At 42.6% G+C, this 27,881-nt stretch overlaps 1 protein-coding gene across 1 annotated transcript in view; it reads left to right on the plus strand.

Annotated features, from left to right (window-relative positions):
• The first annotated feature begins 9,874 nt into the window (after nt 1-9,874).
• The window catches only part of ZC3H11D (zinc finger CCCH-type containing 11D), a 147,985-nt gene continuing 129,978 nt past the window's right edge, over nt 9,875-27,881 (plus strand). Inside the window, exons 1-2 of the mRNA XM_085651189.1 lie at nt 9,875-9,928; nt 27,216-27,335. Of these exons, the coding sequence (XP_085507315.1) occupies nt 9,875-9,928; nt 27,216-27,335 (174 nt within the window). The remainder of the gene's footprint in view (nt 9,929-27,215; nt 27,336-27,881) is intronic.

A 27,881-nucleotide genomic window follows, 5' to 3' on the forward strand; every position in this document is an offset into this window, starting at 1 on the left:
GCCTAATTTTTTTGTGGGGAATAACATTGATATGTGGGTTGAGGCCTTTGAGGTTACCTTAGAGAAAGGATGAGGTATTCCCTCAAGACGGACGTCCTTGTCAGGAAATATGGCCTCTTCCCTGAGCAGTTTAGGCAGATGTTCAGGGAAAGCCTAGTGCGCACACTGATCCCAGAGAACTTGCTAAGGAGGCAGACCGTTGGCTCAGCGCCAAGTTCCACAAGAATGTATCTGGGAGGATCCCTAAATTGGAAAAGGTCCCCAACAGAAGAAAGGGGGGGGGGGCAAAAATAAAAATGAGGAATTCTCTAAAGACCTCCAAAGTAGTTCAATGGGGAAGGATAACCAATCCCAACCACCTACCACATGAAGAGTGGGTTTCCTGAAACAAGCAAGGAAAGTTAAACCTGAAATGCTATGAATGTTACTGATTTGGGCCCAATAGGGTGCAGCCCCCCCGTCCACTGATAGTCAGACACCAGGGTTGGCCATTATATCCCTTGGGGAGGAGGTTGTCCTAGTTAGCATGAGGGGTAGTGCAGTGATTACCCTAATGTCCTTGGGGGACAAGGAGATGGTGCCAGAAGTCCATATGCCTACCATTCCTTCCAGTATAGGGCAATGTGTCTCCATTAATGGGCAGTTGGTGGAGGCTCTGAAGGACACAGGAGCCAGTATGACTACTATAAGGAGTCAACTGGTGTCCTCAGAGCAGGGTATCCCTAATGTTTTCCACCAGGTTGTGATGGCAGACAACTGTGAAAGTCACTATCCAATGGTTCTGCTCCATTTGAGTGGGGGGGGGGGTCTTAGGTTCTTTTGAGGGTAGCTGTGAGTCCTGCCATGTTTGTGTATTCTCTGCTTGGTAATGGCTTAGAGCATACTGACTGGAAAGATGTGGGGCTCAGGACCCACCTGGAGATGTTCGGGTTGTTTTAGTGGGTGTACTTTGCCACAAGGTCAATGGCAGCTCAAGAGGCTAGTCAAGGAAGCCTGGAGGCTGGACAAATTGCCCAGTTAGCTGCTGAGAAGAGAACGGACAAGGGGCATTTGAAACCTGCCCCTAATCCAATTGTCTGGAAGGAGATTGAGCATGAGGGAAACCCACCAGAATCTACAGGGGAGGACATTGCTGTTCTGGGGGTCATGACTGAGACGGCTGGTTAGCAAGTTGAAAGTGGGCCATCCAGGGGGGAGTTCTGCACAGATCAAAAGGATTGCCCTACTCTTTATGCCCTGAGGTTACAAGCTGAGTCCTAGGCAACTGGTAACACCTCTGGAGATCACCTGCTATATTAGGAGAATGACCACATGTATATTGAGCCTAAAGTTCCTGTTCCTTGGGCAACCTGAGTGTTGGTGGTTCCCCCAGTGCTACAGGGCCTTCGCATTGGATTTGGCTATTGATGTACCCTTGGCAGGACATCTGGGGCAAGAAAAGACCTTTGTCAGGCTTGTCGCCCACTTTTATTGGCCCTTAATGAGAGTGACCTCAGATGCATTCTGTAGGTCATGTCCTACCTGCCAGACCAGTGGAAAGAAAGGTAGAAAGCTAAAGGCTCCTCTGGTTCCCTTACCTGTCACTGACACCCCCTTTGAAAGGTTGTGTATGGACATTATATGGCCCCTTGACCTCAAGACTGCCTTAGGATACAGGTTCATCTTGGTCTTAGTGGACCATGCCAATAGGTACTGAGAGCCCATATCTCTGAAGACTGTTACTGCACCTGCAGTAGCCAGAGCCCTGTTGAGGATTTTTACCTGGGTAGGGTTCCCCAAAGTAGTAGTTTCTGAGAAGGGCTCAAACTTTATGTCATACATGAAGTCAAAGTTGAATGAGTAACTTATAAGTTCTCCACATCTTATCACCCCCAAAACAGAGGGCATACCCTTAAAGGCATGATTATTGGCCTGTAAGAGACCTTGAGGTGGAGTTAGGACATCCTCTACCATGCCTTATTTTTACCTACCGGGTGGTATCACATAAAGAAACAGATTTCAGTACCTTTGAGCTCTTGTATGGCTCCCCGTTGGAGGACCTCTCAGTCTGATAAAGGAGGAGTGGGAGCAAGCTCCTCAAGATGTAGTAAGCTACATTTTACCTCTCAGGTCTCAGATGAACAGAACCTGGAAGCCAGCTAGGAGGTGATGAAGCTCTGGCATGACTAGAAGGCCACTCTTGTCAAGTTTCAACCTCGCCAAAAAGCGTGGGTGATGTAACCAGTGGAGCCCAGGGCCCTAGAAGACAGCGGGTCTGGGCCTTCTGAGGTGAAGGAGAGAAAGGGGGAGGTCCCCTACCTGGTGGACCACAAGACCCCCAGGAACCATTTCTCAAATTGCCTCAATCCCCACTATGAGAGGTTCAAAGCCACTGCTCCTGGTGACAGATGATGGGATAGAAAAGGAGAGTGAACCTCTCCCCAACCTCCTATCTTCTAAGGAGCAGGATAAGCCAGTGGAAGGTGCCAACCTCTCCCTTACCCTGACCCCAGAGCAGCAGAGGGACTTCTACCACAATATCTCCAGTTCTTATGATTGGATTTCTGCAATTCTGGCATTATTTTATTAATTAAAATGTACTCATAAATAATTGTAACGCTAAGGTAAGCCTGACTTCTTGTGTGCCAAGCTACCAGAGTGAGTGTTAAGCACAGGTTAATTTAGTATCTTTTGTGGTTCACACTGATAAAGTATTGTGGATGTTGCTTGAGTTAGTTTTTCACCCCCTCAAACAATGACTGACTGACTGACTGAAGAGCTTATAAAGCTCACTTTTGCCGAGGCGTCTTGGCGCTGGATGAGTGTGATGCAGGCAGATAATGGATCTTTAAGACCTTGAAAAGAGCCAGGTCTTTATCAGTTTCCTGAATAAGGCCCTGTTGGATTGTAACCTGATTGTAACGGGGAGGGGGTTCCATAAGATGGATGCTTGGTAGGAGAAACCCTTTCCTCCCCATCTAGCTCTTTTTATTCTAGGAACACATACCAGTCCTCTGTTGGCAGACCTGAGACAGCGTTAGGGCTGGTATACAGAAAACAGGGTTTCAATATCCACAGCCCCTCCTCCATATATAGCCTTATGCATTAGGCATAGGGCTTTAAAATTCACTCTATGATGGACTGGAAGCCAGTGTAGCTGCTTAATCACTGCTGATGTGGGGTGGTGTTTAGGTAAACCAAGCAGAACCCGAGCCGCTGCATTCTGAAGCGATTGAAGTTTTGTGATCTGTCCCTTGTCAACCCCTAAATATAGGGCATTACAATAGTCGACTCTGGACAAAACCAGAGGTCTGACCACTGTTTTCCTAAGTGACAAAGGAATAAATGGCAAGATTTTCTGCAGGACTTTTAATTTGAAAAAACATGCAGAAGAAACTTGTTTTATTTGCGAGGCAAGTTTGAGGTCCTTGTCAAGCACAAATACAAGGTTCCTGGCTTTGGGCACAGGGACTTGACAATTGCCAGCCTCAGGAGGCCACCCGGCCTGGCTCCACACTGATGATAGTTGACAAAACTCTAGGACCTCGTTTTTTTGGGTGTTAATCTTTAAAAAGTTCGAGTTCATCCATGCCATCACATCTGTGAGGCAATTACGAAACCTGTCCGCTGTTAGCCCCACACTTTGTGTCACTGATACCACTAGTTGAGTGTCGTCAGCGTACAACACCAACATAATGCCATGTTCTTTAATTACTCGTGTCAGGGGTCTGACATGTAAATTAAATAGTGTCGGGGGCAAGGCCGAACCCTGTGGGACTCCACATGGGAGGTGAAAGACTCCCGATTGCAAACCATTCCAGTGGATCAGTTGTTCTTGTGATGTTAAAAATGATGTAAGTAGGGTCAGAGCAACATCTTCAATGCCTGCTTCCCTCAATTGCCGCAGCAACACCGCATGATTTACGGTGTCAAAAGCTGCGGTCAGATCGAGCACGATGAGTGCAGCTCTGCCTCCCCCGTCCATCACTTTACGGATCTTTTCTGTAGCCATGATTAAAGCTGACTCAGTGGAATGCCGGGAACGGAACCCATGTTGAGTGGAGTCAAGAATGTTGTTGCTATCCAGGTATTCTGTCAGTTCTAGATTCATGACTTTTTCCAAGATTTTTGATGGTAGTGGAAGGCAGGAGATTGGGCGATAATGTTTTGCCTCTGAGGGGTCTAAGGAGGCCTTTTTTAGAATGGGCCTAATGCATGCCTTTTTCCAAGAAGATGGAAATTCCCCAGAACTAGTGATCTCATTTAGTAGGGGGGTCAGGGATGAACTAACTTCTTCAGATACCAGGTGTAATATTTAACGGTGGCACGGGTCCAGAGGTGAGCCCGACTTGGTATGTAGTAGTAGGTTGGCAACTTTATCGCCTCCAGAGCGGAAAAACATGACAAACCTATGCAGTGATGTCAGGTTATCCAAAGAATCTGCACTGTTCATTTCCGGAACACATGCTGCAGTAGCTAGCCCATCATAGACCATTTGAACATTGTTTTGAAAAAAAAACGGCCTTTTGTTCCACAAAATTTTGGTCCGGCGAAAATACTCTGTCACACGAACATTTTGATAGCGCCGTCACAGTTTTAAACAACTCCTTGGAGGAGTTCTTTGCCTCCAGGATTTTTGCAGTAAAGTAGACAGATTTGGCGTTGGTTATAGCTGCCTTATTTTCTTCTAAGGCGCTATTATAATCTTTTTTCTGATCAGCACTATAGTCCTTTCTCCAGATACCGCTCCCTACGTCTACAGAGTACTTTAATTTGCCAGAGCTCAGTCGAATACCAAGGTGAAGTAACTTGTTTGTTACAGGGGTGTTTAGTGGTTTCCGGGGCAAGCGTGTTTACTGCTGAGCTAAGCCAGCTTTCAAAATTTCTGTCTGAGGTGTTAGAGTCAGAGGTCACCTCCGGGGGGTTCTTCTCCAGGGCAGTTACGTGATCCCTCATTTGGATGGATTTCCAAGGGCTTGATTTAAATATGCCTCACCTTTCCCGATGTCCCCTAGTTATTAGAGAGATTGTTAGGTGAAAATGAATTGCAGAATGATCCGACCACGATAGAGGTTGCATGCTAAATATCTTGAGAGGTTTCTTGTTGGTAAAGATACCGTCCAGCGCAGGGGTCTCCAACGAGTAGCTCGGGGGCTACTGGCAGCTCGCCAGTTCCTTCAAAGTAGCTCTCTGAGGTGAAGTCAAGCCCTGTATCAATTTCAGAGAGTAGGTGCCTATTAAAGAAGGCAGCACTGATCATCTCAAGACCCTAAGAGTGACAGTTAGCCAAACTGAACAGTGCACCATCAAAAAAGTATGGCAGCAGTAGCCTGAGCTGTAATCAGTGCTGACCCACCAAAGTGCGGGACTGTAGGAGTCAGAGTGAAAATGTGTCAGTTAGATGCATGATCAGCTCAAGACCTGAGGAGAACAGGGTATGTATGATCCAGACCAGAGAAAATTAAGAGATTCATCAACATTTATGTGTGTGCCCATAATAAACACTATTGCTTCCTGAAACTATGCCTGGTCCCAAGAACTGCCAAATATATATGCTAGCCCCATCATAAGAGTGTTATATTTGGCATAATTGTGTCCATTCCTGACATAATAGTGCCAGTGGAATAATAATGGTCATCCTTGACTATTTTAGTATTTTTGGTCTAGTTGTGGTATGCTGGCAGCCATCATAGATCTACTCTGAGCATGACTGGCCTATATGTACCTATTCCTGGCATATTAATGGTCATGACTCATATGTAGTATTGTATTGTATTGTAGCGTGTGACCTGCTGAGTGTGTCGGCTCTGCTACAATCTGCCTCAGACCAAAGCTTGCAAGATTGTCTATCAAGTGAGATGTATCAGAGTTATTGTTAGCCTTCAAATGGAAATTAAATTCCCCCAATACCGTAAATGTCGGGGTACCAAGCAAGATTCCAAAAAGTTCTGGAGCGAATTAGAGAAAGGTGACCTCACCCCAGGTGGCCGATAAATTAGTAGCCCCTGAAAAAATTCCGAATTATTATTTCCAATACTAAAGGACAGTGCCTCGGCCTGTAACGATGATTGTGGCAGGATCCGAACTGTAAAGCAAGATCGATATATAATGGCTATCCCTCCCCCTTTCCATTCGACCCTTTCCACATGTGCAACTAGGTAGCCTGATGGAACTGCTGCGTTCCAATCCGGTTCTGATGCCTCATTGGCCCAGGTTTCCCTAAGAAACACAAGATCCGGGTTTGCTACTTGGATCAAACATTCCAGGTCATAGTTGTGTTTGCTCATTGATCTAGCGTTTAATAAGATGCCACTGATTGACTCGGCGCTAAAACATGGAATGTTCCTGAGTTGGTGCAGGGAGTTCTGGGAGGGTATATCTTTGACTATATCCTGCCCTTGTGATCCCCTGTAACGCTGATTGGTCAGAGGGCACTCATTCAGTGTTGAGATGTGCAACTCTGAAAACGAAGAGTCTATTGTATTACTGTGTATGTTCCTCCTTGAAAAAATTGTCTACATGAAGGCTTTGGTGTTGAAAATTCTAAAACTGACCCAGCTTCTCCAAACCTTCATGGGATATCTGGTAGTGAGGCTCCTAAAGATACTGCTTTTCATACACTAAGCATGAAGGCAGCAAGAGGTATATTAGAGGGCCCACATTTGAAGTAGTTAATAGGTTTATGTAAAAATATATCCCACTGAACAGAAAGAGATATCAATATGGTGTAAGGTCTGGTTTTGCTGCAGACTTGGCACAACCTACACAACCTGCACATGCATGTTTGTATTAAATAAAATGAACTCTCTGACCGTGAGAGTTTATTCTTATAACGCTTTGATTGGTCATAAGAAATATCATGATTCGTGCATCAGATTGTGAGGCAATTTAAATTTAATTTCTGATTTCTGCGACTTGGATGTTAACTCTGGTCAATTTATATGGCGAGTAAAGGGATAAATTCGAAGGTTGTTTGTTTAGTTTGGTCTATGGTTAATGAGCAATAAAGCACTTATTACAGATGCTATAAATAATAATTAGGTAAGACTCAAACTAAAGAATATGATGCTTTCAAATGCCAAATAAAATCACATAGGTTATTACAATTTAGGCTTAAACATGTACTTGTGCTGGATGTAGTGGGAACATGGATGGCTTACCCAGGAAAAATGTATCATTTTCGAGGTATGTAAAATGTGTATCAAATCACTTATGCCTCTGGACCCTGTAAAGTTCTACAACAATTTTAAGATGCTTGTTTCAGACTGTGAAAAAATGGATATGTATTTAAGTATGTGTTGGACCTGTCATCCTTGCTATGGGTTTCCCCCAACATTTTGCATTCACCCCTTCTGTTTTCAGAATTTTGTTTCTGTTGGCATTAAGACTCCGTGGCCTTTACCACTGGAAACCAGTGCTAAAGTGCTTGTACTTTCTCCTTAAAACATGGTATTGTTGGCCTGCCCCTGATTGACATATTTAATTTATTTAAAAGTATACTATTGAACAGATTTGCACCAAGTCACAAAAAGTAAGCTTTCTCGACCAAGATCTAGCTTTCTGTCAAAGTTGGTGTAGTTCCGTTTAGCTATTTTGGCTGTAGCTATTTTAAATTTTCCTATGCAAAAATGAATGGGAACCCTGCTTGATGGATCACCCTGAAACTTACCCGGAAGGAGCTGAGTTACAAGAACATGTATTTTGGGAAGTTGGTGTGAAATGGCGTAAAAACTATGCCTAGTGGTGACTATATATATATATATCCATCCTTCTCACAGAGACCGGTAGTGCGAGGCTCAAACTCGCGGTGGTTCTGAACGTATCCCGTATATTCTAAATATTACCAAAATTTGTCCTTGTTCAAAAAGAATATAGCTCAGGACACTCCGCAGTGCTCGAATGCTGTTTATTGCAGACACGATAGCCTCGGACCAACGCGTTTCGCCTTTACCTTTATTGTGGTATTGTGGTAATATATATATATTTATAAATATTAGCTCGTTGGGGTTAGTCCATCAGATGAGCAGCACTCGCACACAAGCATGCTTTCCCCAAATGCCTTTATTGGTATGGTCAGCCGCACATGCCTGCAATTATTAGCACCTGACTTGTGCCCGACGCGTTTCAAAAATTTCTTCTTCAGGGGTTCCCTTAGGGGTGTGCAAAAAAGTCCTCCTCATTCCACACAATTGGCTTATCGTACGCCCCTATGGGCTGCTTTGTATAAGTCAGCACGTGGCCTTATGGGAATTCGAGTCTGTTATTGTTCCGATAATGGTTGCACTCCCAATCTTGTGCACAAAAAGCTCTAAATGAGCCCTGGCAGTTGCGGTTGTCCTCAATCCATTGCTTGTGCCCCACAGCAAGAACCCGACATCACGGGTCTCGTGGCCCCCTTCACCTGGGGTGGTGCTGCCCAGTGGCAGGACGGCCACTTTTACATTAGCTCGTTGGGGTTAGTCCATCAGATGAGCAGCACTCGCACACAAGCATGCTTTCCCCAAATGCCTTTATTGGTATGGTCAGCCGCACATGCCTGGAATTATTAGCACCTGACTTGTGCCCGACGCGTTTCAAAAATTTCTTCTTCAGGTGTTCCCTTAGTCAGGGGTGTGCAAGAAAGTCCTCCTCATTCCACACAATTGGCTTATTGTACGCCCCTATGGGCTGCTTTGTATAAGTCAGCACGTGACCTTATGGGAATTCGAGTCGGTTATTGTTCCGATAATGGTTGCACTCCCAATCTTGTGCACAAAAAGTTCTGAATGAGCGCCCGCAATTTCGGCTTTCCTCAATCCATTGCTTGTGCCCCACAGCAAGAACCCAACATCATGGGTCTCGTGGCCCCCTTCACCTGGGGTGGTGCTGCCCAGCGGCAGGACGGCCACTTTTACATTAGCTTGTTGGGGTTAGTCCATCAGATGAGCAGCACTCGCACACAAGCATGCTTTCCCCAAATACCTTTATTGTATGGTCAGCCGCACATGCCTGCAATTATTAGCACCTGACTTGTGCCCGACGCGTTTCAAAAATGTCTTCTTCAGGGGTTCCCTTAGTCAGGGGTGTGCAAGAAAGTCCTCCTCATTCCACACAATTGGCTTATTGTACGCCCCTATGGGCTGCTTTGTATAAGTCAGCACGTGGCCTTATGGGAATTCGAGTCGGTTATTGTTCCGATAATGGTTGCACTCCCAATCTTGTGCACAAAAAGTTCTGAATGAGCCCCCGCAATTTCGGCTTTCCTCAATCCATTGCTTGTGCCCCACAGCAAGAACCCAACATCATGGGTCTCGTGGCCCCCTTCACCTGGGGTGGTGCTGCCCAGCGGCAGGACGGCCACTTTTATATTAGCTTGTTGGGGTTAGTCCATCAGATGAGCAGCACTCGCACACAAGCATGCTTTCCCCAAATACCTTTATTGTATGGTCAGCCGCACATGCCTGCAATTATTAGCACCTGACTTGTGCCCGACGTGTTTCAAAAATGTCTTCTTCAGGGGTTCCCTTAGTCAGGGGTGTGCAAAAAAGTCCTCCTCATTCCACACAATTGGCTTATCGTACGCCCCTATGGGCTGCTTTGTATAAGTCAGCACGTGGCCTTATGGGAATTCGAGTCCGTTATTGTTCCGATAATGGTTGCACTCCCAATCTTGTGCACAAAAAGCTCTGAATGAGCCCCGGCAGTTGCAGCTTTCCTCAATCCATTGCTTGTGCCCCACAGCAAGAACCCGACATCACGGGTCTCGTGGCCCCCTTCACCTGGGGTGGTGCTGCCCAGCGCCAGGACGGCCACTTTTACATTAGCTAGTTGGGGTTAGTGTGGAGCACAAGGATGGATTAATGGGGACGATGCGACTCGGGGCTCATGTGAGAGCCTTTCATCCGACATCGTATCGATGTCGGATGAAAGGCTCAAAGTCAAAGGACTCTATTTCCCAGAAGGCTATGTGGTAAATTGCAAAGCAGCCCATTCGGGTAAACTATATTGCGAAATGTGGGATTGATGACGTTTCTGCACCCTTCTGACAACACGTGCGTATGAGGAAGATGGATATCGAAACGCGTCAGGCTGTTTGTCAGGTGTCTTAATTATGGGCAGCACGTCCCCTGTACCAATAAATAACTTTGCGGGGAAAAGTACCTTGTGTCTGAGTGCGGCTCAATTTGTGGACACTCCCCCATGAGCTGGATATTTATAAATATATATATCTTTATCCACACCTCCCAAATATCAGGAAAGAGGAGGGCTCGCACATGAAGTCTGCCGTCTGCTTTATCTTTATTGTGTTGGGCCTCCCTCGATACAGCAATTAAGAGAGACGCGTTACGGCAGATCAACTGCCTTTCTCAATCTAAAAAAGTAGTAAACACAGTCATTAACCAATCACATACCCAGTTCTAAGCCCCATGTACTGTAGTGTACAGTTAACTTAGCACCGTTATAATATAACTATGTTTTGTATGGCAAACGTTTTACATTACTTACACTAATTACATATACAAAAATTAACATTGACGTGTTATAGTATATATTTGGAGATATAGCATTGACATCTTTACACACACTTTAACTGTAAGTTTTCTTTAATTTACACACTCTACTTTATGCCAATCCACTGTATAACAGTTTACTTCATGCCATTCCACTGCCAGCTAGAGTATGCCACTCCACTTTACAATACTCCAGTATACGCCACTACATTTTAAGCTAATGCACTGTACACTAGTCCACTCTACTCCACTGTACGCCACTCCAGTCTACACCACTATACTCTGCGCTATTATTCTGTTCATTACTGTATTCTATTACACTTTCGTGTGTGCCAGTTTCTGGAGCCCCTAAACTGTACTGCTCGCAACTGTATGCTATTTCACTGTACCCAACTCCACTTAATGCTATTCCACTATCTACTATTCGAATATGCCCCACTTTAGGGTACACCACTAGAGTGTACGCTATTCCAGTGTACGCTCCTCCACTCTACAGCACTCAATTGTACTGAAATTTAGTATACAGCACTGCACTATACCACAATTTGATGTTCTAATGTTTCAGGAGACCTGGAGTACCAGCAGTTTGTTACTTGAGGGTTTTGTTTGCCTTAATAGCACCGCCCCTAGCCCTGAAGCTGGTCGACCTAGCGGGGGTTTATCCACATGCATAAAGATTACTGCAGGATGCAGCATTAAACCCTTGGGGACAAACGATAGTCATCTTCAGGCCACAATATACTCAAACGGGATTACGTTATGTTTTATGAATTTTTATAATAATGATTTTAAATCACTGCCCAACAAGAATTTCATCATTTTATTTGATTTTATTGATGATATGCTAGAGGGCAATAAGTTTGGGAAATTGGATGGTATCTGTTTAGGGGGAGACTTTAATGCACATTTGTATAATAGAATGCAGAATACCATAGTTTCATCCCCCCCGATAATTCTTTGTAAAAGAGGGGAAGAACTGTTTAATCATCTATCCTCCAGGGACCTAATCGATGTCATGGTAAAAGCTGGTGGATCACCCGATACTGATCAGTTGCCCACCTATATAGGTCGTGGCTGCTCTTCCACCATTGATTATGTTTTTATATCATCGGCCCTTGAGAATTGTCTTGTCAAGGCCGAGGTTCTATCATCTTGTTATAGTGACCACAACCCAATTCTGACAACCATCAAATTTGTTAATAAATTCACTAAAAGGAAAGAAATTGGGGCAAGGGATTTGGTCGCATTCACCGATAAACGCAGAGTAATTTGGAAAGGCATTAACAATAAAATCCTACTTGAGCGAATTATAAAATCTCATCCTCTAATTGTGGAAACATGTCTGTCCAGTGATTGCCAGGACACAGAGATTGTTGAGGCTTTTGTCGGGCTATGTATTGCCATTAAGCAGGAAATTTCCAAACCCATTAGGCAACATAATAAGAGCAATAGTTGGTTTGATGGGGCTTGCTCACGGGCCAACCGGGACCTTCGTAAGGCACTTGCCGAAAAACCCCGGAACACGACATTGGTTAAGGCCTTGAGAAGAAGCTATAAAAAAGCAACAAAATCACGCACGGATGAGATTTTAAAGGAGAGGTGGGATTCACTTGCACGTACTGCTGTACTTAAAGATGTGACTGGGTTCTGGGGCGAAGTAAAAGCTCTGAGGTCCATGGGATCCAACTTAACCCCCATCAATTGTAATATACCAACTAAGTTATGGGAGGAGCATTTTGCAAAAATATATACAGCCCCAGTAATAACCACAGATCCCTCTTGTACAGATATCAAGGTTGCTATTTCCATCTCTGAAGTGGAAGATGCTATTAATCAAAGCGCAGGGAATAAAGCACCTGGCCCTGACGGATTATCAATTGATTTATTAAATCCGAACCAGATTTTTGGTCCCCTTTGTTGTGTAATGTTTTCAACAATTTGTCCAACACCAAAACCCCAGATACCTGGTCAGGTAGTGTTATCGTACCCATTTTTAAAAAGGACGACAGATTAAATCCCAGTTGTTACCGCCCTATATCTCTAATAGGCAATACATTAAAGATTCTGGTCAGGGTGATCTTTAACAGAATCAGGCTTTGGGCAGAGGAAAATCACATTCTCCATCCCTGCCAGCTGGGATTTAGAAGTAATGTGGGAACAGTTGAACAATGTTTGAATTTAAATCTCATTTTAGGCAAGTATACCGTCGCTAAAAAACGTCCCCCTGTACTTGGGTTTTATGGACTTATCGTCAGCGTTTGATTTTGTAAACTGCTCGAAACTCTGGGAGATTCTTTTAAACTATGGATTAGATGAGACACTAGTTCATTTTCTGGCACACTTGCATAGAGACCTAAAAGCATGTGTCAGGATAAATAATGAGGGAGAGGTCTCCGGGGATATGTTAATCGGCAGAGGGGTCATACAAGGTTGTGTCTTGGCCCCCCTACTTTTTATTTTGTATATAAATGAATTAAATAAATCCCTGTCTAATCTTTCATGCGATGTGCCGAATATCAATGGCAATTTACTCCCAGTACTCTTATACGCTGACGACGCGGTTTTGATGGGCCGCACACCCAAAGCACTACGCACTTTAATTACGGGTTTTGTCTCTTTTATGGCTGGTTTGGATTTGTGCACCAACTTTAAGAAGTCATACATCATGTCTTGCGGGCCTAACAAATACCGCATCAATCACATAGTTTCAGGTGATAACACCTTAAAAAGCACAAGCACTTTCCCGTATCTGGGTCTGATTTTTTCAGACACGGGCTCTTGGTCGGCACATGTAGCACATGGCAGAAACAAACTTGCCAAGGCAGTTAACTCTATCATTAGTTTACAACAGCCAAAGAGGGCTGAGGTGATGTTGCCCCTAATACAAATTTATAAATCTCAATGCCTACCTACCGCAACTTATGGTGCCGAGGTGTGGGGGTACACCAAAAGTAGCGGTATCCAAATAGAAGAAAATAGATTTTGCAGGAAGGTTTTGGGGGCACAAATATCTTCACCCACCTACATATGCCATAAAGAGTTAAACCTGCACTATGTTGAGGATTTTATCAAATCCCGGCCAGCTCTATTCTGGCTGAAGATATGGCAAAACCCGGCAGCAATTTTAACACAGGAAATAATCAGTGATTGCCTTAAGTGCGATAGGGGCGGCTCTATACCATGGTTGAATGCTGTAAAAGAAAGTTTATCTAGTGTAGATTTAGAACACATCTTTTTCCATCATCATAACGCAGAGAGCATGAATATTAAGACAGTGAGAGAGCTACTATATGACTCATTCCAAAGGGACAGAGAACGCTCAGAGTTTCCCAAACCATCAATAAGCAGATATATTTCCATCTCGTCCTGCCCGGGCTATAATAAAGTCTCTCCACAGGAATATCTGAAAAGGAACATTGGTAGATGGAACAGGGGCATTCTCTTTCGCCTTAGGGATGGGAGCATAAAATATTCTCTCTGCTTTCCACTTGGTTTTAATAAAAATCTTGAATTTATCTGCCCTGCCCTTGCGGAAATGGTTTAAAACAAACAACTTTACACTTTTTGCTTTTTTGCAATTTTTATATCAGATATACAAAACAGTATTTTATCCCTTATTTCAGGTCACATGCTATCGCTGACCATACAATGGCATACACTGAAATATTACAGCTAGGAAGTGATGCGATGATTATCAGAGCAAGCTCATTTTTGCAGTCTGCGATACGCTCACGGAATACGATGGTTACTATATAGATTGTCTCCCTCTGTTGTCCTTGTTTACTTACGGCCATCGTCAAGTTGTTATATGCATAGCATATCTATTGAAACTGTTTATACTTAACTGCCAGTTTGCACAAATTTCCCTGACTTTGACTATATGTCTGGACAAGTTTTATTTATTTTAATCTTGAGGTGATAACTTGCATCAATATCTTCATCTTATGCTTCCGATTGCTGCTTGCACAAAATGACACAGTTGTTGATGTTTACATGTTACCCACATTGAATATATCTGCACTTTATTTGCTTCTCTTGCACTTTTTGCCCATATCTGCATTTAATATTATGGAAATGACCTTGTTTTTACCATTGTTTTATGCTGTATTTTATATCTTTTTGGTGATGATGAATTGTACTTTTATGGATATTTTATCCGAATAAAGACCATTTGACTTGACTTGACTATACCACAATCCACTGTATGCTATTAGATTTTGCAAGATACATTCTCTGCCACTGCACTAAACAACTCTTCACTGTACGTACCAAATTCAACTCTTCTATATTTAACCCTATTCAATTGTACAACACTCTACTGTACACTTCTCCAATATATGCCACTCAAATGTTCATTTAAAGATGTAATGCCACTAAACTAAATGTTATTACACTGAGCACTACTAAATTCTACACTGCTCCACAGTACCACACCACACTTTATGCTACTCCACTATACACCACTGCACTGTACCCTATACCCTACTGTAGTGTACGCTATGCACCACTGCATTGTATGGCACTCCAATATACACCTCTCCATGTCACTCAATTTTAGTTTACAACACTACACTGTACCAAACTCACCTTTACCTAAGCCCACTGAACACCTGTAAACTATACAACACTCCACTATGTAGCACTCTAATGTATGCCACTTGACTGTACACTATTTCAGCATATGATATTACAATAGATGCTCCTTCACTGTACAACACTACAGACTATAGCAGTCCACTATATGCCAGTACAGAAGACACAAATACACCCTAAAATATTTACAGAACATAGCTCCATTTTACCACACTCCACTGTATGCTGTGCCACTATATACCACTGCACTGTGTGCCACTCCAATATACACCACTCTGCTGTATCTGACTTCACTCTATGCCACTTCACTGTATGCAGCTCCACTCTACACCATCCGCTGTATGCCACTCTAGAACTCTAGTATACCTCATCCGAGTTTACTCCACTACACTATACCACAATATACTGTACCACAGTAGACTTTAAGTGTGTACGTTTATAAATATATATATATATTCACTGAAAAAACCATAGGTTTCAGGGGTGTTATAGTTAGCTGGACTTTTCACTTGTACAAAACCATTGAAATTCCCCCGTTATAGTTAGTTCAGCTAACTATAACTCGCGCGCCCGCAATGCACTGCTGATGACGTCACATATTACATCACTCATGACATGGTCAGTGACATCACTCATGACATCACTGATGACATCTCAAATGACATCACTGATGACATCATCCAGTGAATGTGTGTTTTTCTGAAAATTAAATATGTTTTATATATGTATATCTCAAGGTCGATGGAAGAATAAATGGGTATATAAGTGTCTAAATGGATGATTTGTTTTTGAAAAATTGATTGTGTAACTGACTGATTAAGTGTATCATAGTGAATACATGGCTTAGTGAGTAATGTTTAAATATGTAAATATCTGTATCAGTCTCTCACTTTGTGTATAAGTGGCTGCATGGGTTGGTGAGTAGCTACATGGGTGTCTATATAGGTTATTAATTGGTTATTTGAGTATCAGTCTGAGTGTCTGCATGGTTCGGTGGGGGGTATTACGTAGTGCATAGGTGCATGAATGAGTGACTCACTCTTTGTATGTGTTGAAGACAGCATGTGTGCAGGACTGTATGGGTGGATGAGTGTGTGTATGGGTGTGTTAGTGAGTGAATGACTGTCTCAATAGTGTCTTTATGAGTAACTACATATGTTTTAAACTAGTATATGTGACTATTGGTGTATATAAGTGAGTATATGTGAGAGTGAGAGATTGAAAGAGTTCCTGTATGAATAAGTATGTGTTTCTATAAGTGATTGTTTAAAAGACTAAGTATGTGTAAGTTTCCATAGAAGTAAGTGTGGTGGTGTGTGTATAACTGTATATGCAAGTAAATGTATGTTTGATTCTTTATTAGCATGAGTGACTATGTGTGTGAGTAACTCTATGGATGAGTGGCATTGTGTAACAGGATGTATAGGTGTATGAGTACATATGATGAGTGAGTACATGTATGAGTGACTGTATAGGACTGTTGGTGAATGAGTGGATGTGTATGTGGATCTTAGAATTACTGAAGAGGTTGTTGTAACTGGTATTGGTATGTCCATTGTTTTGAAAAGTTTAGTCTCTATTTTTGAATGTGTGTATCAAAGGTTATATTAGGGTGAGAGGAGGTCTGCCACTCTATCACAAGGATGATGTCATCAGTGATGTCATCAGTGATGTCATTTGAGATGTCATCAGTGATGTCATGAGTGATGTCACTGACCATGTCATGAGTGATGTAATATGTGACGTCATCAGCAGTGCATTGCGGGCGCGCGAGTTATAGTTAGCTGAACTAACTATAACGGGGGAATTTCAATGGTTTGGTACAAGTGAAAAGTCCAGCTAACTATAACACCCCTGAAACCTATGGTTTTTTCAGTGAATTTCTGAGGTTTTTTAAATGCTAATTCCTAACTATAACGTGCCTGAAACCTATGGTTTTTTCTGTGAATTTCAAAGGTTTTTTAAATGCTAATTTCTAACTATGCCTACAGAGATAGGACATGTGAAGAAAGAATAAAAAATGCACAGAAAGAATAAAAAGAAGTGCAGAAAGAAGCAACAGAAGTCCTCAAAGACGAAGAAAAGTGCAGGAAGAAGGATAACGTGCAGAAAGAACAAAAAGAAGAGCAGAAAGAAGCCTTGTTGCAAAATCATCCTGTACCCTCAACTTTTTCAGATGGATACTGGTGGTAACTGAGTCTGACTAACCAGTCCTAGAGCCAGTGCTATGTTAAAAGACACTTAGAATACAGTGAAAACACCTACATACACTAGGGAACATTATGCGTTGGGGTTCCCCTGTGATTAGCATGACCTCCTCTGTAAGCCCCTAGTATATAATAGGGCAGGGGGATTAAAACTACCTCTTAAAACAGGCCACAGGGCGTTTTTTCACACGTTTTCGGGCGTTTTGTCCCCTCCCTTCACCACTGTGTAAACACGCCCTGTGTCCGTTTTTAGTTGGGAGATTAAGTTCATTTGAATCCTGAGGGTCCCTAGGGTCCAACTAGCCCACTAGGTACCTCCAGTAAGTGTCACAATGCTGCGTTGCAGAGAGGTGTAAAAAGTGGCACGGCCTGGACCACCTCTCTGCAATGCAGCTCAGTGGCGCTTACTGGAAGCACTTGGTGGGCTAGTTAGCCCCCAGGGGCCCTCAGTATTGAAGGAAAATTATATCCCCAATTTAAAACGTGCCATAGTGCGTGTTTGCACACGTCACCTCAGGCCCCGTCCCCCCCCTTCACCACTGTGTAAACGCGCCCTGTGGCTGTTCTAAGTTGAGAGATTAAGTCCCCTTGAATCCTAAGGGTCCCTAGGGTCAAACTAGACCACTAGGTACCTCCAGTAAGCGCCACAGAGCTGCGTTGCAGAGAGGTGTAAAAAAGGGCTTGGCCTCAGAACACCTGTCTGCAGCGCAGCTCCCTGGCGCATACTGGAGATGCCTGTTGGGCTAGTTGGCCCTCAGGGACCCTCAGTATTGAAGAGGAATTAATTCCCCAACTTACAACTCGCCAGGGGGCGCGTTTGCAGAGTGCTGCAAGGAGGGGGCATGGCTTCAGGCACGATGCCAGTCTTTTATTTATTTTAATTTTTTAAGAAGGGGGGCTGTGTGGTTCCCCTTCTTATTCTAATTTATTGGCCCTGATGACCCCATCCCCCAGGGCCTGTCTCCTAATTATATTTTTTTGACCCCAATCCCCAGGGCCGGCCACTGTTTTTTATTATTTTTAAAAAATATATATTTATAGACACACCTAGGACATGCTGGACAAACCGTACGTACCTATCACCATGACGATTTGCGTGATATTCATTAAAAGGCGACTATGCATACAATGAATCCACGTGGAATGTATTTACACCACTAGTGAAGCTCTGACATGTCTGATGCCCTACCGTGCCTAATCCCGGTAGACACCCTTGTTGTTTATTTATAGAAACATGGGTAGCTATTGACGGGCACATTTAATACACATGCACACCAAGCCATTCAAAGGGGATTCGACGAAAATTCGACCAAAACTATGCAAGAAACCCCCCTCATGGTTAATAAAACACACATCCACTGCCGGATGTGTAATACTTTTTATTTTACTCTCTGGAAAGGGGACGAACATCACTTGAGAGTCACAGCGCACTCCTGGCAGAGCCCAATGCTGTGTTACACCCACCATTGCCTGCTGAGTGCCACACACCTCTGTGTTGTATTCCACTAGCTAGTATATATGCTATGACACTCTCTAGCCCATGTGCACTGTAACACCACCCCGTGAATATGTCATGCCACACTTGTCTTCGCACGGGTTATATTGCCCCATCTAACGTGCCTTCCTCGATGCCTATGTTATAACGCACAGTGCTATGCCATACATATTACAATCTGGGATCCATATCTTTGTCACAGTGCATATGCAACGTTACACTCCCCAGCACATATTTTATATTACAACTTTAGAGACTAGTTCGGTTACACAACACTGCCCTGTGCATATTACACTCCAAGGCGCATATCGCATAGCACGCGCTAGTGCCTGTGCTATCTCGCGCTCTTCAATGAATCTGTCATTGCGCACAATGTATTGCATATTATATTTCACGCCCCGGTTCATCTTATATCACACTTTTTGGTGCATAGTTTATACCATATACAATATTTAGTTTTCATTTTCAGTCAGGACTATGTTCTATATAACACTGCGTCCACCTACCCTTTTCACGGGCATTACATTTTGCGATGGGGGTGGAGGGTCAGGGGGTGTTTCTGCCAAGTGAGCCCGGAGCCACAGTCACAAATGTCCTCTTCTTCCTGAATAAAAGTGAGATTATGCTGCATACTTGTTCATATTTTAAGTAGTTCGCACAGACACACGTTTTAAAAACAATAAAGTTCCTAATACTCGCCTTCTCTGAACAGTTAGCTTGCTGCCCCATCCCCCTCCTCCCTATCCTCTGTTGTGTGAATCCATGGACTAGCCTCCTCCCTCCTGCCATGCATGGTCTGATGTGCTGTCACTGCCCTCAATTTAGTATGATGTACCAGTCCACTCCTCCTGCCCTCCATTGCCCAATTCTATGCCCCATCATTGACCTCCTGCTTAAACTCTGTGCTTAGCTTGCTGCCCCTATTCTCCTTCCCCCTGCCCTCCGATGTGTTTGTGCATGCCCCTGCTCCATCCTTTTTGCCCACCATGTTCCATGGACCTGCCACTCCTATATACTCTGAGTGTCACTGTTGCTCTTCATGGTGTGTCTTGCTTCTAGTGCCCATCCTGCCTGACCTCCATGGCTATCTTGCTGCTCCTGCCCTGCCCCCTTGCCCCCAGCCCTCTGTTTACATGTGCAGACCCCTACTCCCTCCCGCCTGGCTTGTCTGTTCCATTGTAATTCCCCTGATCCGTCCCTCCTGCCCTTTATGGTCTGTTATGCTGCAGCTTTCTCTCCTGTCTGTCCATTATGGTCAGCTAGCTACCATTGCTTCTTGCCCCTCTCTTCTCTGTTGTCCATGTGCATGGTCCTGTCCCTCCCTCTTGCTTTCTATGGATTGTTGTGCTGCACTCCCGTCCCGCATGCACTGTGTGGTGTATTGTGCTGCTGCAAACCCTGATGCCTGCCCTGCAGGGTCAGTTTGGTGCACCTCTCCATGTCCCTCCTGTCCTCTGTTATCAAAGTCCATGTCCCTACCCCATTTCCTTCCATGATCCAATGTACCATACTTGCAAACATTTTGAACTTGGTAAGAGGGAGATTTTGAAAAAAAACTGGGGTATTGATTTTCCCCTTTGAGTTACATTGAAAAAGAGGAGATTGTAGACAGGAGACAGATCAAATAAAGCCCATTTGAGCTTAAAAACATTGGACGTTTCCTGGCTGAATCGGGTCTGTTGGCATGTATGGTTGTACTACCATTGCCTCTTCCTTCTGCCCACAATGGTCTATTACATTGCCACAGCCTCTCTTGCAAGTCCTGTATTGTTGGTTTGTTGCCCCTGCCCCCCTTTCCACTGCCCTCCATAGTCTGTTTTGCTGCCACGGCCCTTCCTGCCTGCTCAGTGTGGTTAAATTGTTGCCTTTGCACCCTCCTACCTGCCTTCAATTTTCAGAGTCCGTGCCCCTGGCCTCTGCCTCTCAACAGTATCCTAATGAACAACTAGATTGCTAACATTCTATATTTATTACAAAAGTGTGGAACGCCTGACGTCATCTTGATGTAATCAAAACTGTAATACCTAGAGCATTTCCTTTAGAAATTACATATATGAGAGGGTCTTATTGGCATCAAAATTATGGTTAGTGCTCTAAAAGACTAAAATAAGGACATATTTTCTGAGTTTTCAAATAGCGACAAAGCACTTTTAAATTATTTGTTACCTTTATTATTTTGTATCCAGTTGACCACTTGATTGAATGTTGCACTTAGGGGAGAGGATGTGGTGTTACTTCCAGAACTGCAGACTTTGCAACTGGGGAACCAGGTTGGAGTTTCTGCTTCAGCTCGACATTCTGTGATTCTGGTCAAATCACTTAGTCTCCCCATGTCTACAACCAAAATGAATTTGTCCTTGTGTGATGTAACCAATGCTCATGTAAAGCACTCCAATACCTGACAAGTCTGCACTATATAACACTGCAAAAACACAAAATAATAAGTGTTTTGCACACTTCTGTCATTGGGCTATATTTGGGCTACATCTGGGTGATTTTGGGCTACATTTGGGCTCTTTTGTCTCCGGTGGCCATCTTGGGAGATGTATTTGCTATGAAGTTTCCTAATTTCCTCATGTACTGCAGTCTCCTCAGTAGGAAATGCTTTCAGTTTTTTACTTTGATTCCATCATGAAGGTATTCAGATATGTCACACATTTGCCATAAATTCTGAATGTTAGCACTCTAGTTGCTCATTAGATCACTGTAGAAAAACTACTGTTCACCATGGAAGTCTGCTCCTGGTATTAAAAGTGCATGTTTCAGTCTGCATGTCAGAATTTTTTAATGAAATAGAAGAGGATTTGAGAAGTCACTCAAAATGTGCCCTCATTTTCTTTCTTCAGCATTAATCATAATTTCTATGGCAAAATGAACCCCCTCATTGTGTTCCTTTTTAAATTAAATGTTTTAAGTGTTACCAGTTTATTCCAATCAAGATGGCTTCAGGTGTGCCATACTTTTGTCATAATGAAGACAGTAAGCGCTCTAGTTGTTTTTAAGAACACTCTGGGACATTCTGTCACTGGGCTATACTTGGGCTACATCTGGGTGATATTTGGGCTACATTTGGGCTCTTTTGTCTCTGGTGGCCATCTTGGGAGACTTATTTGTTATGAAGTTTCCTAATTTCCTCATTTACTGCAGTCTCCTCAGTAGGAAATGCTTTCAGTTTTTTACTTTGATTCCATCAAGAAGGCATTCAGATGTGTCACACATTTGCCATAACTTCAGAATGTTAGCACTCTTTTTGCTCATTAGATCACTGTAGTAAAGCTACTGCTCACCAGGGAAAACTGCTGCTGGTATTGAAAGTGCATGTTTCAGTCTGCATGTCAGAATTTTTTAATGAAATAGAAGAGGATTTGAGAAGTCACTCAAAATGTGCCCTAATTTTTCTTTCTGCAGCACTAATCATACTTTTTATGGAAAAATGAACCCCTTCATTGTGTTCCTTTTTAAATTAAATGTTTTAAGAGTTACCACTTTAATCCAAGCAAGATGGCTTCAGGTGTGCCATACGTTTATCATAAGTAGGACTGTTAGCGCTCTAGTTGTTCTTTGGAACACTCGGGGAAGCTGCAGTAGAACACAAAGGAATCAACTGACAGTCTCTGCCCTTGTTGGATGTACATGTTTTACTGAGAATGTCAGACTTCATTCTCACATGACTGAGAAAGATAATGTGAATTTACAGAAAATAAGCTCTCAGTTTAGCTGATAGATCACCTTCCAAACCTCTGTGGGAAAAGCATGAGAAAATATTTTTCTCTCAATCATGATATCCCAGCAGAAGGCTTTTCACATGGTGAAATCACCTTAGAACATACCACAATTCCTAAAATGAGTATGGTACCATCAACAAATGATTTATAATGTAACTAAAGTCTTAAAACCTTCTATTAACTGCAATGCTTTTTAATGAGGTGCTATCATGTATATTGGTCCCAAGATGGCTGCCAACACTTCTTGGATGAAGTGCTGACAGCCAATCAGATCTCAGGATGAGATGTGTGGTTAGGCTCCGCCCACATATATATATGATTTTACTTTTGATTTTCTCAGGAACTACTGAACAGATTGACACCAGACCTGCAAAAGGCACATCCCTGACCTGAGGACTACCTCTCTGCCAAATTTCAAGTAATTCTGTTCAGCCGTTCGGGCTGTACCTTGGACTAAAGGTCCCTATGGAAAATTGCATGGGGAAAACGCGTTTTGGGACCCCCCTTTTTTCTCAGCCCCCGCTTGACGAATCCCCCCGAGACTTTCAGCGTCGGAGCGGAGCGGAGCGCCCCACCTATTTTGACACTTTCGCGAGGAATCGTCAACCGGCGCCAAAGTTATTCCAAATAGAATGTTGTGGATTTCCTGTGGAAACATGGCCCTAACTATAACTATCTACTGGCGACCGCCAGTAGAATATATATATATATATATATATATATATATATATATATATCAACACTCTTGAGGTTTGCCACACAAGCAGGAAGCACTCGGACACCAGGTAAGGTTAACCTCACAACCTTTAATCTTCGGTACAGACGAACTCAGCACGCAAGAAACGAACAGTCCCAACGCTTTGCCTTACGAGTTTCGAGTATAATCTCTTCTTCAGAGGCTGGACGTTGATGGTTGCAATTGCGAACACTCTCCCACCATTAATTGGCACTATGACACGCCCCTCGATGGGCCGCCCAGATGAGTTCCATGCTTGCTGCCTTGTGGGAAAGAGAGTTCACTTATTTCGCCGTGAATCGGTGCTTACTTGTCTGTCGTTTATTCAGGCTCTGGATGAGCCCCTAGCTTGCTGGTTCGTCTTCATCCACGACCTGTTGCCCCACACGAGAACGGGTGAAGCCAGGTCCCCTGTGGCCCCTAGTCATAAAAGGGTGGTGCATTCCTAGCGGCTGGGCTGCCGCCTATAGATCAACGCTCTTGAGGTTTGCCACACAAGCAGGAAGCACTCGGACACCAGGTAAGGTTAACCTCACAACCTTTAATCTTCGGTACAGACGAACTCAGCACGCAAGAAACGAACAGTCCCAACGCTTTGCCTTACGCGTTTCGAGTATAATCTCTTCTTCAGAGGCTGGACGTTGATGGTTGCAATTGCGAACACTCTCCCACCATTAATTGGCACTATGACACGCCCCTCGATGGGCCGCCCAGATGAGTTCCATGCTTGCTGCCTTGTGGGAAAGAGAGTTCACTTATTTCGCCGTGAATCGGTGCTTACTTGTCTGTCGTCTGTACCGAAGATTAAAGGTTGTGAGGTTAACCTTACCTGGTGTCCGAGTGCTTCCTGCTTGTGTGGCAAACCTCAAGAGCGTTGATATATATATATATATATATAATATGTAACTCTAATATTAAAAAGATATGTTTTACTCTATCTTACGTTTTTTGGGTTATTTTTTTATTTTACTACTATAAAAAGCATATATTTGTGTGTGTGCGTGTGTTTGTAAATAACTGAGCTGCAAAACATTAAATGAATTGCCAATTTAATTAAATATAAACAACTATAAAATTTAAAAAGGACATTACATAGATCTACACAAACATATATATATATATATATATATATATGGTTTTTTTTTAACAATAATAATAATAATAGCTACTTTTAAACAATGTTAGGAAATGCTTTGAAGTCTGGAAATAATAGATATGCCACTCCAGTCTGTGGAACAGTAGGGAAAGTGTTGGATTTTGGAGGGGTAAGATTTACTATTCCACCTCTAGTCTGTGCTACAGTAGTGAATGCACTGGACTTCAGAGGGCTAAAGGTTTCTATTCTCACTCCAGTCTGTGCAATAGTAGGAAATAGTAGGAAAAACTATAACTAGTTATAGTTATAGTTAGGGTTACCCAGAGATAGAAATTCTTTATATTTATGTCCCTTAATAACTTTGCATTCATTTGAATTGATGAATGTGTGAATGGCTGTATAGGTCTGTCAGTGGGTATGTGAGGGGTGTTATGGGTCGGTGAATGGGGTTGTGAGTGTTTTTCTGGGTGTGTGAGTGGTTGTATGGGTGTGTGAGTGTGTGAGTGGTTGTATGGCTGTGTGAGTGGTTGTAGGATTGTGTGGGTGGGTGTCTGAGTGGTTGTATGGGTTAATGAGTGTTTGCGTGAGTTGCTGTTCAAGTGGGTGTTTGGTTAACCCCTTCAGTGCCACACCCTTTCCCCGCCCTGTGCCGGGCGTTGCATTTGAGGGCGGGGTTCATGAAGAGATAGTCTTGTCATGGGCACAGCGCAACCGCGCTCCATGACGAGACCATCTCGTCATGGGCACTGAAGCGGTTAAGTGAGTTGGGTTGAGTGACTGTATTGCTGAGTGAGTGTCTGTGTGAGCGGTTGTATGGGTGAGTGAGCAGGTGTGTGAGTGCTTGCATGGGTGAGTGAGTGGCTGTCTTGAAAGGCAGTATGGGTGAATGAGTGAGTGTGTGAGTGGCTATGTAGGTGAATATGAGGGTGTGTTAGTAGCTGTATGGGTGAGTGTGTGGCTGTATGAGTGGCTGTTTGTGTGAGTGGCTGGTTGTATGAGTAACTATATGGGTGAGTGAGTAGGTGGGTGAGGGGCTATATGAGTCAGTGAGTGGGTGTGTGAGTGGCTCTATGGATGAGTGAGTGGTTGTGTGAGTACTTGTATGGGTTTGTGAATGGGTATGTGAGTGGTTGTGCGGGTGTGTGAGTGGGTGGTGTATGAGAGGTTATGTAGGGTTTTGAGTTGTTCTGTGGAGGATGTCATTAGTGATGTCATTGGAGATCTCATCAGTGATGTCACTGACCATGTCATGAATGATGAAATATGTGAGGTCACTGCGGGGGCATAAGTTATTGTTAGCTCAGGTAACTATAACGGCTCAATTTCTCTGGTTTTGTATGAGTGCAATGTGAGCCTAACTATAACATCTCTGTAACCTTTGTTTTTTTCAGTGAATTTCTAAGTTTTTTAAAATTATTTTTCCTATCTATAATGTCCCTGTAACCTTTTGTTTTTTTCAGTGAATTTCTATGGTTCTTAACAAATATTTCTTCAAGTCCATTTGAAATATAATTTTTTAACTTTTGAAAATAAATCCTTACCCCAAATTATTTTTAGGTTTTCAGTATCTGATTAGATACAGAGCTTTTTTCTCTTCTTACTGCAATGTCATTTTGGGCAGTGAATTCATGAATCTCCATCTTTTTTTACCTTCTTCAGAGATATATGGAATGTGTCAAAGTTTGCATGAGTTTCCTGACAACCCTAATTCAGTGAATATATAACGATTTATGAACAGATTTTAAGAAGTAACATAGCATTTACTCCTTGATTGATGCACCTTTTGATTCTACTATGACTTTTTAACTTTGGACACGTCTATCACATGCCAAGACAATATAGTTATCTTTTTGATAACTGCAGTCAGTATTTCTGATATGTGATGCTAGGCAATTGTGTTTCCGCTTATTCATAATAAAATATCATACTTTTACTTTTCTGCTCCATCTTGTGAATACTTGAAATTATTTGCCAGCCATTTTCAGAGGCTGACTAGTGATTTGAGTTTCTCAGCCAAGCTAACAGCACATCCTACACACCCGTCTTTATAAATGATATGAAAGATCCATTGGCAATGTGAATAAATGCATTACATGAACTCTCAGTATTAGTCCATAAAGTAATCCCTTCTATCAGAACACTGCTTCTGTTTAAACTAAGTATATTTCCAAATGTCATTATATTCTGTGTTTTGAAAAGACTTAAAGATTGAGTTATTTTTTGTGTGGAAAACTTAGGGCCATATTTAGAGTTTGGCAGATGGGATACTCCGTCTTCTGCCATATTACAGGTGCCATGGGCCATAATGCCCTTGTAATATTGCAGACAGGACATCAGCCGCGTTTGTGATGGAGTATCTCGTCTGCCAAACTCTAAAAATGGGCCTTAGTACCTTAACAATGATAGAAACATCTAAGCAAAGTTTAGAGTCTAATAAAAAACTGAACGGTGATTATTGTGAATGCTGGAGGTGGACAGCAAAGGATGTTAGGGGGAAGGAGTATGGTAAATAGAACAGTTTATGTGCTAAATAGCTCCACATGAGCTGAAGCCAAACAATTAGTTCTAATAAGTAACAAGTACAATCTGATATTAATGAGGATGTAAGTTTCATATGAAATAGAAATGTATTGGCACTGTCAAATGACACATTTACATCAAAGGAATTATCCTCACTTCTGACTAGTTCCTTCTCACTTTCACCTCTGCTTTTAGATTAACTTTCCGTAACAAAGTGAATTTGATTTCATTTATTTCATATATTATATTAATGCACTAGATCTTCTGTATTCTTCATCGTTATGCCCTTCTAAACACAGTATATAGGACGAAAGATTGTGGTTAAGACATTCGTGAAGATAGCAAAAAATGCATAATTTCCTTTTTTTTATTAGGGCCCCCTCTGCCGATTCCGCCATTGTAAAGAGGCCCTTGGGAGTGACTCTGTTTGCTCATCATGGAGGGAAGGGAGATGCCTTCTCCCTCACTGCAAATCTAGACACATGGAAATACAGGTAGAAGCAAATCTCTTAAACCATAAATAGTCATAAGCGTTATTGGAATGTGACAGCTAGTTTAATGCTTCTATTGCATATATTGTCCTACCTTACTATTATTTCAATATTTACTTTTAGTATAAATGGTTGAGGTAAACACAATTTACAAAAATGAAAAAAAGTATTCACGGTAATGGATTTCGTTACCATTTTTATTTCTTACTTACAGGTTTATATGAAAGTAAAGTTGACAGAAATTAAATAATGCTACTTTTTAATTTATTAAGGCTTCTGTTATCTATATTAATATTTTCACGGTATTACATTTCTTGTTGATCTATTACTCTTACAACAAAAAATCCAAGGCAAGGTTACAGGAAATGATCTAAAATATAGGGCAATTATGCACCAAGATTCCTACTGACCAACAATTGCCTTAAATACAATTTACACTGACCTACAGGTGAATAAATGCAGATTTCGCACGGGATGGCGCAGAGCTCAATTTTGCATTGGTTGTTTTGTGAATTTTTGAAGTGCCTAGTGACAAAAATAATGTTCTTC

This window comes from Triturus cristatus, chromosome 4_1 (assembly GCF_964204655.1).
Source record: "Triturus cristatus chromosome 4_1, aTriCri1.1, whole genome shotgun sequence".
NCBI classification, from domain to species: Eukaryota; Metazoa; Chordata; class Amphibia; order Caudata; family Salamandridae; genus Triturus; species Triturus cristatus.